Source organism: Callithrix jacchus, chromosome 5 (assembly GCF_049354715.1).
Source record: "Callithrix jacchus isolate 240 chromosome 5, calJac240_pri, whole genome shotgun sequence".
Classification (NCBI taxonomy): domain Eukaryota; kingdom Metazoa; phylum Chordata; class Mammalia; order Primates; family Cebidae; genus Callithrix; species Callithrix jacchus.
Window position 1 is genome coordinate 71,652,852 of NC_133506.1, and position 13,885 is coordinate 71,666,736.

Consider the following 13,885-nt stretch of genomic DNA (forward strand, 5'->3'; position numbering starts at 1 on the left):
TGGCATGTGCCTGTAGTCCCAGCTACTCGGGAGGCTGAGGCAGGAGAATCGCTTAAACCCGGGAGGCAGTGGTTGCAGTGAGCTACTGCACTCCAGCCTGGCAATAGAGCGACACTCAGTCTCAAAAAAAAAGACGAAAGCTGTCTGCTCAATCACCTGGATATGGCAAACTTTCCACCTATGTGTGATTTCCCTATCACCAGAATACACTGCTCTTTTCAGGCGTCTTTCACTAGTACTCCTGGGTGAACAGAAGCAAAACACGGAAGGCTTAAGTACAAGCAGTGTTCAGAACCACCACACTGTGAGGCCAGAACTAGTGTCTGACATCTATCAGAAAGCTGGGAGCCTGCCTGGGCAGGATGACCATAACGTTCCGGCCAGTGTTTTGTTTATTTATAACTGATGTCCCCATAGCAAGTGCTTGGCAAAGAACTGAGCCTTGCTGGATAGCAACCTGCAGGGGGAGCCGGATGTCCCCACTAAACACTGACCCTCATATGCCAGGAGAGAAACCCCCAATCCCGTATGTTCTAAGGGATGCCGTTCGTCAAAATGCATTTCTGGTCTTCCAAGTCTGAATTCTGTTCAGTAGAATTTTGCTAACTGTATCAATAAACCACTGCTACTCCAGAGACCCGAAAATGCTTTCCACATGACGAACTGTTTCACACAGCAGGATCTGGCCTATTCCAGTCTGAATCAGTCTATCACTGGTAGAAGCTCTGAACCACCACAGGCCCCCAGGGCAGGAGAGACCCTCTGTGCCTCTGTGTGGCTACCACGCTGGTGGCTAGCCCTCCCCCGACCGATGCTGCAGCTGCTCTCAAATCCTCTCTGCTCTGCTGAATATTCAACACCCCTACTACTCCTGAGTGCCTTCTACTCGCATAACACTGGGCCAAAGAGCCCTCTGACTCTGAAGGAAGAATAAATTACTAATTTTGCACAGCACTTGACAGGTCACAAAGGTATTTCCTATATGCTTGCTTCTCTCTATTACTTCAACCTCTTTTTCTTTTTTTTGTTTTTTCATTTTTTTTCTTCTTTTCTCTCTGCCTCTTTTTCTTTTTTTTTGCTTCTTTTCTTTCTGCCTCTTTCTCTTTCTTGCCTTTCCCATCAGTGTTTACACAACTCAAGACTCTTCCATTGGTTTGTCTGTTTTTTGAGACAGGGTCTCACTCTGTCACCCAGGCTATGACAGAGCAATGGTGCTCCAGGGTTCAAGCAATCCTCCCACCTCAGCTTCCTGAGGAGCTGAGACTACAGGCGCACACAACTATGCCTAATTTTTTCTTTCTTTCTTTCTTTGAGACGGAGTCTCGCGCTGTAGTATCTAGCCTACAATTCCAGCACTTTGGGAGGCGAAGGCAGGAGGATCACAAGTTCAGAAGTTTGAGACCAGCCTGACCAACATGGTGAAAGCCCATCTCTACTAAAAATACAAAAATTAGACGGGCTGGTGGTGTGCACCTGTAATCCCAGCTACTCAGGAGTCTGAGGCAGGACAATCACTTGAACCGGGAGGCGGAGGTTGCAGTAAGTCAAGATGGCACCACTGCACTCCAGCCAGGGTAACACAGTGAGACGTCGTCTTGAAAAAATAAAAATAGGCCAGGCGAGGTGGCTCACGCCTGTAATCCCAGCACTTTGGGAGGCCAAGGCAGGCGGATCATGACGTCAGGAGATCAAGAAGATCCTGGCTAACATGGTGAAACACCGTCTCTGCTAAAAATACAGAAATCGACGAGGTGTGTTGGTGTGTGCCTGTAATTCCAGCTACTTGGAAGGCAAAGGCAGGAGAATCGCTTGAACCCAGTGTGGGGGTAGTGGGTTGGGGGAGGTTGCAGGGAGCCAAGATGGTGCCACTGCTCTCCAGCCTGGGCAACACAGCAAGACTCCATCTCAAAAAAAAAGTATACATGGAACATCACGCAGCAGTAGGTAAGGCCTGAGCTCCATGGCTCATGCCTATAATCCCAACACTTTGTAAGGCCAGGGTAGGCAAATTAAGCTCAGGAGTTCAAGATGAACCTGGGCAACATGGCGAAACCCTGCCTCTACAAAAAATGCAAAAATTGGTTGGGTATGGTGGTGCGCACCTGTAGTTCAAGCTACCTGGGGGGCTGAGGCGGAAGGATCACTCAAGCCAAGGAGGTCACAGCTGCAGTGAGCCACTATTGTGCCAGGCCACCAGCCTGGGCAACACAACAAGAATCATGACTCTTAAAAAACTTTTAATTAAAAAAAAAAAAAATCTTATGTGTCAACTGAGACACACTATTCAGCAATTAAAAAAAAAAAAAGGAATGGGGCTGGGCATGGGTGGATCACATCTGTAATCCCAGCACTTTGGGAGGCCAAGAAAGGAGGATCACTTGAGCCCAGGAGTTTGAGACCAGTCTGGGCATCAAAGTGAGACCCCATCTCCAGAAAAATGCAAAAATTACCAGCCTGGGCAACATAGGGAGATCCCATCTTTACAAAAAATTTAAAACTTAGCCAGGCATGGTGGTGCATGCCTGTAGTCCCAACTCCTTGGGAGGCTGAGGCAGGAGGATCACTTGAGCACAGCAGGACGAGGTTACAATAAGCTGTGATCATGCCACTGTACACTCCAGCCTGGGTGACACAGTCAGACCCTGTTTCAAATTAAAATAAACAAATAAAAAAGCATGAACTACTAACATGTACAACATAAATATCAAAAACATTTATGTTAAACAAAAGACAGTATACTATATCTGACTACATTTCTACAAAATCCAAATACAGGCAATTGTGGGAGAGGGGAGTGGAACAGAAAGTGGTAAAAGGGAACTTTCTGGGAGAACAGAAATATTCTGTATCTTATTTTGGATGCTGGTGACATGGGTGTATACAACTGCTAAAACCCACTGAACTGATCTTAAGATCTTTGTGTGTTATTCTATGTTAATTAAAATATGCTTTTTTTTGAGACGGAGTTTCGCTCTTGTTACCCAGGTTGGAGTGCAATGGCGCGATCTCGGCTCACTGCAACCTCCGCCTCCTGGGTTCAGGCAATTCTCCTGTCTCAGCCTCCTGAGTAGTTGGGAAAAATAGGCATATTTTTAAGGAAGTCCTGTCACGTGACTCCTCCACTTAAAACCCTTTAAATGACTATTTGTTACCCTAAAATAGAGTCCAAATTCTCTTAGCATCACTCACAGGTCTGTTACAACCTTATCATTCTCTCTCTAAACCACCACCCTCCTTAAAGTGCCAGTCTAGCAATTCTAAAGGTGCAGTCCAGGAACTCCTCCGGGTCCCCAAGACCTCTCAGGGGGTCTAGAAAGTCAAAACTATTTTTAAAATACTACTAAGATATTGTTTACCTTTTTGGTCTAATTCTCTCACAATTATACAGTGGAGTGTCCTGGAGGCTCCATGACGTGTGATGGTATTATACAATTAAATGTGTCAAAAACTGAAATACCTATATAACTTAGTCATGGAATTTTCCAAATTACCAATTCATGATGTTACAAAAATCATACATAGATAAAAGATCTACTCAAGAAGCAATAAAGAGACTAGTGAATTTCATCTCATTTTATTTTCTATTGAGACAGAGTCTTGCTCTGTCTCCCAGAATGGAGTGCAGTGGCACAATCTCGGCTCACCGCAACCTCCGCCTCCTGGGTTCAAGAGATTCTCCTGCCTCAGCCTCCCGAGTAGATGGGATTACAGGCGCACACTACCATGCCTGGCTAATTTTTTGTATTTTCAGTAGAGAAGGGATTTCACCATGTTGGCCAGGCTGGTCTCAAACTCCTGACCTCAGGTCAGATCCACTGACCTCCCAAAGTGCTGGGATTACAGGCGGGAGCCCCCATCCCCCACCTGAGACCAATGAATGTCAATGTAATAGTATAAAAAGTTCACTGGTAAGCCTTCAAATTACCTGTTGAATTTTAGTATACTATCAAAGAAAAATATCAGTTACCTGAAAAGCTTATTAAAATACTCCTCCTGGCCCAGCGCAGTGGCTCACACCTGTAATCCCAGCACTTTGGGAGGTCAAGGCAGGTAGATCATGGGGTCAGGAGTTCAAGACCAGCCTGAACAACATGGTGAAACCCTGTCTCTACTAAAAATACAAAAATTAGCCAGGTGTGATGGCAGGCACCTGTAGTCCCAGCTACTCGGGAGGCTGAGGCAGGAGAATCACTTGAACCCGGGAGGCAGAGGTTACAGTGAGCTGAGATCATGCTACTGTACTCTAGCCTGGGAGACACAGTGAGCAAGACTCCATCTCAAAAAACAAACAAACAAACAAAAAAAAACTCCTTTTTCAAACTAAACATCTGATATCTGAGGCCAGATTTTCTTCATAAGCTTCAAACAAAAAATGCCTTTCATGACAATGGAATACAAAAGCATTTTTGAAAATTCCACCTTTCTTTTTTTTTTTTGAGATGGAGTCTCACTCTGTCATCCAGGCAGGAGTACAGTAGAGTGATTTCAGCTCATTGCAACCTCCACCTCCAGGGTTCAAGCAATTCTCATGCCTCAGCCTCCTGAGTAGTGCCCACCAACACACCTAGCTAACTTGTTTTTTTTTGAGACGGAGTCTAGCTCTGTCGCCCAAGCTGGAGTGCAGTGGTGCAATCTCGGCTCACTGCAACCTCCACCTCCCGGATTCAAGCGATTCTCCTGCTCCAGCCTCCCAAGCAGCTGGGATTACAGATGCCTGCCACACACCCAGCTAATTTTTGTATTTCTAGTAGAGATGGGTTTCACCATGTTGGCTGGTCTTGAACTACTAACCTCAAGCGATTCACCCACCTTGGCCTCCCAAAGTGCTGGGATTCGGGATTACAGGTGTGAGCCACCACACCCAGCCAATATTTTTTTTTAATATTTGAAGAGATTTATTCTGAGCCAAATATGAGTGATTATGGCCCTTCAGGAGGTCCAGAAAACATGTGCCCAAGGTGTTTGGGGTGCAGCTTGGTTTTAAGATTTTAGGGAGGCATGAGATCAAATGCAATCAAATACTTCTAAGAAAAATCTCGAAATGTTTAAGAATGTAAAGGTGTCCTGAGACCAGGTGCAGTGACTCACACTCATAATCCCAGCACTTTAGGAGGACAAGGTGGGAGGATTACTTGAGACCAGGAGTTCAAGACCAGTCTGGGCAACATATCAAGACCCCTGTCTCTACATAAAATACAAAAAAATTAAAAGGAGAAAAAAGAAAAGAGAAAGGGGTCCTGAGAACAAACTCCTTTTCTCTAACCACACCAAATTATTTTCAGTTCCTGAACGACATTATGTGATTCTTGCCTCCCAGGCAGTACATATCCTTTTCTCTGCTTTGCACACACACTCTCCTCAATGTGCCTGGCTAACTCCTATTCAATATTCAGGTCTTGGTTTAAACATCATATCCTCTACACAGCCTTCCTTGACTGTTCAGACTGGACCTGGGTGCCTTTCCCAGGTATTACCATAGCAAGGACAGTTCCCAGCTTAAAAATGGTTCACCTTACAAATTTTCAACTTTATGATGGTGTAAAAAGAGATATGCATGGGCACAGTGGCTCATGCCTATAATCCCACCAATTTGGGAGGCTGAGACAGGTGGATCACTTAAGGTCAGAAGTTTGAGACCAACCTGGTCAACACGGTGAAACCCCATCTCTACTAAAAATACAAAAATTAGCTGGGTGTAGTGGTGTACACCTGTAATCCCAGCTACTCAGAAGGCTAAGGCAGGAGAATCGTTTGAGTTCAGGAGGTGGAGGCTGTGGTGAGCTGAGATCATGCCACTGCACTCCAGCCTGGGGGACAAGAGTGAAACTCCAGCTCAAAAAAAAAAAAAAAAAAAAGAGACCAGGTGCGATGGTTCATGCCTGTAATCCCAGCACTTTGGGAGGCCGAGGTGGGCAGATCACAATGTCAGGAGATCAAGACCAACCCGGCTAACATGGTGAAACCTGTCTCTACTAAAAATACAAAAAGTTAGCTGGGCGTGGTGGCATGTGCCTGTAATCCTAGCTACTCAGGAGGCTGAGGAAGGAGAATTGCCTGAACCCGGGAGGCAGAGGTTACAATGAGCTGAGATCACACCACTGCACTCCAGTCTGGTCCACAGAGCAAGACTCTGTCCAAAAAAAAAAAAACAGAGAGAGATACCCATTCAGGCTGGGCACGGTGGCTCATGCCTATAATCCCAACACTTTGGGAGGCCGAGGTGGGTGGATCACCTGAGGTCAGGAGTTCAAGACCAGGCCTGGCCAACATGGTAAAACCCTGTCTCTACTAAAAGTACAAAAATTAGCTGGGTGTGGTGGTGTGCACTTGTGTTCCCAGCTACTCAGGAGACTGAGGCAGGAGAATCACTTGAGCCCAGGAAGTGGAGGTTACGGTGAGAAGAGATCACACCACCGCACTCCAGCCTGGGTCACAGTGTAAGACCTTGTCTCAAAAAAGATATGAGATACGCATTTAGTAGAAATTGTACTTTGGCTGGGTGCAGTGGCTCACGCCTGTAATCCCAACACTTTGAGAGGCTAAGGCAGGTGGATCATGAGGTCAGGAGTGATGGGCACCTGTTCCCAGGTACTCGGGAGGCTGAGGCAGGAGAATTGCTTGAATCCAGGAGGCAGAGGTTGCAGTGAGCCAAGATCACAGTACTGCATTCTAACCTGGGCGACAGAGCAAGACTGTCTCAAAAAAGAAAAAAATTAGACTTCAAGTGCTCATACATGGAAGCCATTAACCTCAGTGAAATAACTAGGAAAGAGAAAGTCATATACCACATGTTCTCACTGATAAGTGGGAGCTAAACAACAGGTGGACTAATAGACACTAGACAATATAAAAGGTGGGAAGGTGGGAGTGGAGTGAGGGTTGAAAAATTACTTACTGGGTACAATGTTCACTGTTGGAGTGATGGGTATACTAAAAGTCCAGATTTCCCATGATGCAATATATGCACATAAGAAATCTGCACTTCTGGCCAGGCACGGTGGCTCATGCCTATAATCCCAGCACTTGGTGAGGCTGAGGCAGGTGGATCATCTGAGATCAGGAGTTTGAGACCAGCCTGGCCAACATGGCAAAACCCCATCTCTACTAAAAATACAAAAATTAGCTGGGTGTGATGGCAGGTGCCTGTAGTCCCAGCTACTCAGGAGGCTGAGGCACAAGAATCACTTGACCAAGGAGGCGGAGGTTGCAGTAAGCCAAGGAGTGCACATCACTGCACTCCAGCCTGAACAATAAAGACTGTCACACACACACACACAAAAGAAATCTGCACTTGTACCCCCACTAAATATGCAAAAATAAATAGCCATACAATAATTGTTTTCATTTTCAGTACAATATCCAATAAATTACCTGAGACCAGGCACGGCTGCTCATGCCTGCAATCCCAGCACAAAGGGAGGCCAAGGAGGGTAGGTTGCTCGAGCCCAGGAGTTCAAGACCAGCCTGGGCAATATGGAAAAACCCAGGCTATACAAAAAATACACAAATTGGCTGGGCACACGCCTGTAGTCTCAGCTACTCAGGAAACTGAGATGGGAGGATCACCTGAACCAGAGAGTTGGAGGCTACAGTGCACCGTGACTGTGCGGCTGCACTCCAGTCTGGGTGACAGAGTGAAAGTCTGTCTCAAAAAATAAAAATAAATAAATCACATGAGATATTCAACACTTCATTATAAAATAGGCTTTGTGGGCCAGGCATGGTGGCTCATGCCCGTAACTCCAGCAATTTGGGAGACCAAGGCAGGCAGATCACCTGAGGTCAGGAGTTCAAGACCAGCTTGGCCAATATGGTGAAACCTCGCCTCTACTAAAATATACAAAAAAATTTGCCAGGCATGGTGACCAGTGCCTGTAATTCCAGCTACTCAGGAGGCTGAGGCAGGGAGAATTGCTTGAACCAGGAGGCAGAGGTTGCAGTGAACCGAGGTTGTACCACTGCACTCGAGCCTGGGTGGCAGGCTTCTCAAAAAACAAAAATAAAAATAAATTAAACGGGCTTTGTGTTAGATGATTTTTCCCAACTGTAAGCTAGAGTGTTCTGAGTACATTTAAGGTAGATATAAGACCTTTGGCAAGTTATGTATATTAAGTACATTTTCAACTTCTGAGGGGTATATCAGAACATAACCCCACTGTCAGCTGAGGAGCATCTGTACTCTATGCTAACCTTTATCATAAACTCATCCAGTGACTGCTTATTTACATGTCTGTATTACCCACTAAATTCTGTGTGTACCGGGATCAGGTCTTGTTCACAGCTGTGTCCCCAGGGGCTAAAACTGTCTTGCACGTATAAGCATTCATGAACATTTGTTGACAGAATAAGTAAATGGAATCCTTTTTCTTTTGGTTGTTGTTGGTGGTGGGGTTTTTTTGTTTTCTTTTTTTGAGACAGAGTTTCACTCTTGTTGTCCAGGCTGGAGTGCAATGGCACGATCTCAGCTCATCGCAACCTCCGCCTCCCGGGTTCAAGCAATTCTCCTGCTTCAGCCTCCCGAGTAGCTGGAATTACAGGCATGTGCCACCACATCTCGCTAATTTTGTATTTTTAGGAGAGAAGGGGTTTCTCCATATTGGTCAGGCTAGTCTTGAACTCCTAATCTCAGGTGATCTGCCTGCCTTAGCCTCCCAAAGTGCTGGGATTACAGGCGTGAGCCACCACGCCTGGTCCTTGCTTTTAAGAGATGGAGTCTTGTTCTGTTGCCCAGGCTGGAGCTCAGTGGCACAATCAGTGCTCACTGCAGCCTCAAACTCCTGGGCTCAAGCAATCCATCCACCTCAGCCTTCTGAGTAGGTGGGGCCACAGGCCTGTGCTACCTCCTACCACTCCTAGCAGAATACATGAATGTAATATTCATCATAACAAATGAAGTACTATTTTTTTTTTTTTAGACGGAGTTTCGCTCTTGTTACCCAGGCTGGAGTGCAATGGTGCGATCTCGGCTCACCGCAACTTCCGCCTCCTGGGCTTGGGCAATTCTCCCATCTCAGCCTCCCGAGTAGCTGGGATTACAGGCGCACGCCACCATGCCCAGCTAATTTTTTGTATTTTTAATAGAGACGGGGTTTCACCACGTTGACCAGGATGGTCTCAATCTCTTGACCTCGTGATCCACCCGCCTCAGCCTCCCAAAGTGCTGGGATTACAGGCGTGAGCCACCGCGCCCGGCCCGAAGTACTATTGTTTTAATGAGATCACTGAAACTCAGTGAAATGATCTATTCAAACAAATTCATCCAGAAAGAGTAGACTGACAACCGCACAACTGTACTCTAAATTTTGTTTGTTTTCTGAGACAGGGTCTCACCCTGTTGCTCTGGCTGGAGTGCAGCGGCAGGATCATGGCTCATTGCAGCTTTGACCTCCCAGGGCTCAGGTGATCCTCCCACCTCAGCCTTCCAAGTAGCTGGGACTACAGGGGTGCCACCACACAGGGCTAACTTTTTATATTTTTGGGTAGAGATTGGGCTTTGCCATGTTACCCAGGCTGGTCTCAAACTCCTGGGATCAAGCAATCCGCCCACCTCGGCCTCTCATAATGCTGGGTTTACAGGCATGAACCACCAGGGCCCAAATGCACCAAACGCACTCCAAGTTTTTTACCCCCAAAACTCTCATTTCTTGGTGGGAGTTTGGAGGGAGCTTACCTGGGAACTAATGGCATACTTCAGGTAGGACAAGATGAGAGGATTGGGAGATGGTCCAATCATGGCCTGCTCCAATAATGCATCTGCAAGGGGAATAACAAAAATGACTGAGCGATTACAACTTCTCTGGCTTTATCCCTCCCATCCTTTTTTTTCCAGTTCACTTGAGACATGCCAGGTTGAGAATGTCCCAGGTGGCTCCTTTGGGAAAGAATTTCTTCATGTTGATTGCCCATTGGTAGTCACTCCAACGCTCCTTCCAGTCTTGCAAAATGGCTTGCTTCAGGTTCACCACCTTCATGATTTCACTCTGGCGCCTGTGGCGGCCGGCTTTGAGGTGAGAGAAATGGAGCTAAACAAAAAGAGACGAAGTTCTAAGGAGAACAGGGGAAGGCAAAATTAAATAGAAAGGAGAAGATGCGGAAGATTTAAGTGAAGTAGAGGAATTTGAAAGAAAAAGAGGTAAAGGCAAGCTCCTGTCAGGCTCTCTCCCCCTAAACCACCCTTCCTTAAACTGGGGCACTAAGAAGAAAGTATCTGGGACAGGCGCAGTGGCTCACACTTGTAATTCCAGCACTTTGAGAGGCCAAGGCGGGTGGATCCCCTGAGATGGGGAGTTCGACACCAGCCTGACCAACATGGAGAAACCCCATTTCTACTAAAAATACAAAATTAGCCGGGCCTCGGCGGCGCACGTCTGTAATCCCAGCTACTCGGGAGGCTAAGGCAGGAGAATCGCTTGAACCCCGGAGGCGGAGGTTGCGGTGAGCCGAGATCGCGCCATTGCACTCCAGCCAGGGCACAGGAGTGAAACTCCGTCTCAAAAATAAATAAATAAATGAAGAAAGTATCAAAGGAACTAATAGAAAGACTGAGGAGGACATCAAGGGGTTAAGCCAGTCCTGGTTGCCTAATTACGCCCTTAGCTCTAAATGCATCCCTCGGCCACCACCACGCCAAGTTTAGATTTGTCCCCTCATTAACTCCACCTTCTCCAACCCTGTAACTATACCTCCCAATTTCCTTTTCATCCACCACCTCCCCAAATTTAAGCCTACCACACAATCCAGTTCTAGGTCCTAGGCATCGCCATTTTGACCCTTGTCAAGAAGTTCACTTTCTATTGGCTGGGAGTAACAAATGCCAACCAACAGAAATGCAGCAAGGAACGCCCCGCTGTCTTCTGGGAATTGTAGTTCCTTGGACGGAAACCGTATTTGTCTGTGCTGGCGAGGAAACTAAGGGACTAGGCTAGTCGGCCCGCATTGTTCCTCTCCGTTAAGGGAGGACATCCAGGAGCTGAGGCGCCACAGAGACTCAAAGACTCGACGAGCTCGAAAGGCCGCTCGTAACCCGACGTTGCCCACGTCGTCACTGTCGACCGGGCTTCTCCATCGTATTCCGACACCCTTTCGTTCGTTAGCCTTGTTAGTAGGTGCAGCAAGGGTGTGGCTGGGGACAAGGGAGTGGCGTGGAGGCCAAGGGTGTTGCGTTCAGCAATACGATCTTTCTCTTTTTCTGGCCCTCTTTCTGTTCTCCTAAGCCCCTGGGGCTACCAGAGTTATTCTCATTTCCATACCTATATTTCAAAAGCGACACTGACGTGCCTTAGTTGCACACAGATCACCACCCCGAATCTGACAGTCCTGCCAGAATCTCCGGGAACTCCATAGTTAATGAATACAAGGGAAAGTAAGGAGGAAACTAAGGTGAAGGTGATCAAAATCAAAGGAATTCTGAGAAACTGTCACAGCTAAGAGGGCTAAGGAGACCTGATGATTAAATGTAATGTGGTTTTCTGAATGTGATCATGGAGGAGAAAAGGAATACTGGATAAAAACTAAGGAAATCTAAATAAAGCATGGACTTCAGTTAATAATAATGTACCAATATTAGTTAATGAGTTGTTACAAATGCATCATATTAATGCTAAGATGTTAATCAAAGAAAAATTGGGTGCAGAATATGTGGGGGATCCTCTATCACCTTCATTTTTTTTTTCCTGTAAATCAAAAACTTTTTTTTTAAGATGGAGTTTCTTGTTCCCCAGGCTGAAGTGCAATGGCGAGATCTCAGCCTCCCAGGTTCAAGAGATTCTCCTGCCTCAGTCTCCCAAGTAGCTGGGATTACAGGCATGCACCACCACGCCCGGCTAATTTTTGTTTTTTTTTTAGTAGAGACAGGGTTTTTCCATGTTAATCAGGGTGGTCTCTAACTCCTGACCTCAAGTGATCCGCCCATTTGGTCTCCCAAAGGGCTGCGATTACAGGCGTAAAGCACAGTGCCGGGCCCCAATTTTCTTTCTTTCTTTCTTTCTTTTTTTTGAGACGGAGTTTCGCTCTTGTTACCCAGGCTGGAGTGCAATGGCGCGATCTCGGCTCACCGCAACCTCCACCTCCTGGGTTCAGGCAATTCTCCTCAATTTTCTTTTAAGTTTGTTGTTGTTTAAATCTTGTTTATCCCACAGGTCCGTATATAAATTATTATGTCCAGGGCCTTGAGCATAGCCTTTCTTTCCCCCACTGAGAAACCCAAAAGCAAAGGTTACCCACCTCTGGGTTCAGTGTCTGAGCCTCCTTATGCATAGTCCTCATCCCTCCCCATACTATGGACTGGGGTCATCCCTAATATTTACAACCAGGAATAAGAGTATATTACTCAAGAGGCTGAGGCAGGAGGATCACTTGAGCTCAGGAGTTCAAATCCAGCCTGGGCAACATAACGAGCCTCTTAGCTCTAACAAAATAATAAAGAAATAAACATGGAGGCCTTTAGCCAGGCCCGATATCCTAGTATCGTAGTTGACAAGTTCAAGCTCAATCTGTATTCCCCAGCAACCATTCTTTATTTGATTGATTGATTGATTGATTTTTTGAGATAGAGTCTTGCTCTGTTGCCCAGGCTGAAATGCAATGGTGCAATCTCAGCTCACTGCAATTTCCACCTCCCAGTTTCAAGTGATTTTCCTGCCACAGCCTCCCATGTAGTTGGAATTACAGGCGCATGCAACCACGCCTGGCTAATTTTTGTATTTTTATTAGACAGGGTTTCACCATGTTGGCCAGGCTGGTCTCGAACTCCTGACCTCAGGTGATCCACCTCTGAAAGTGCTGTTATTACAGGTGTGAGCCACCACACCTAGCCTCTGACAGCCATTCTTTCCTCACCCTCTGAGTGGCAAAATCAGTCCTCAGGAGGATAAAGCTGGGAGAGCAGCCCACTAAGGCTCTGGAAGCAAAACTGTGGACATTTGGGCAGAGAATTACAGCACCCTGGGTGTCTAGAGTGTGATCTAAACAGGGAGTCAAGGCCTTCTGTTCCAAAGGGAAGAGTGTGGCTAAAGGAGGGTCGGGTGATGTCCCCTGTGGTTGGTATTGCCTATGGCCTTTCTCCCTCACCATATACTCAGTCCACACCCCTCCCTTCAGCTCCCTTTGTGCCTCCCCAAGTGATATCACTGGGGTGTAGTGTGTATACAAAACAGCTGCCAAACATGTGTTGCCAAAGCTTCTAAAGCAGGAAGAAGGGACAACATGGATTTCTCACCTTCACCTTCCAGACGGCCCCCGTTACTCCACTCACACTTGAGACTGCCTCGAACCCTGCTTCTCCTCAGTCTCTCACGTATCTGACTTCCTGTCTTCTCCCAGGCCCTCACTCTACCTTCGCCTGCTCCCCTGCTCTCATTCCATGTCTGTTTGTGCAGCCTGAGGCTCCCCCTCCCACCTGGAGCCATTCCTGGATCATCCTGGAGCTCCTGCCCCATCCCTCAGAGCCCAAACTGCCTCTCTTGGAGAGAAGCTGTCAACTCTGTGACTGCTCCTGGCTGAGTTAGTGGGTGCAGGGTCCAGTCCACACAGGACTGGGGACTATTTGGGCCCTGAGGATGGTGATATTCTGAGCTCAAACCATTCCCTCTGGCAGAGAGCCTGGCAGCGTTCTAGGGAGGTACCTCCTCCCCACTTCGCAGTGACAGGGAGGCGGCTTTTGTAGTCAGGCCATCTGCCTTCTCTGTCTCCCCACCTCCCACCAGCAGCCCTTTCTCTAGGCTTGGCAAGGTTTCCCCGAAGGCTGGACGTATGTACAAGGACTCCCTTAGCTCTGGGCAAGGACCATTTTTAATTTCTCCACTTTGACCTTCCTGCCTCTCTAGTCTGTAAACATGAGAGGCAGCCTTTCCTATACCACCTCTTCCTTCCATACCACAATATCTTC

At 47.0% G+C, this 13,885-nt stretch overlaps 1 protein-coding gene across 1 annotated transcript in view; it reads right to left on the minus strand.

The window, feature by feature from the left end:
* LOC128931980 (mediator of RNA polymerase II transcription subunit 24) overlaps positions 1-10,776 on the minus strand; it is a 32,052-nt gene extending 21,276 nt beyond the window's left edge. Inside the window, 3 exon segments of the mRNA XM_078372742.1 lie at positions 9,671-9,753; positions 9,842-10,022; positions 10,729-10,776. Of these exon segments, the coding sequence (XP_078228868.1) occupies positions 9,671-9,753; positions 9,842-9,971 (213 nt within the window). The 5' untranslated portion in view covers positions 9,972-10,022; positions 10,729-10,776.
* Positions 10,777-13,885: the final 3,109 nt, after the last annotated feature.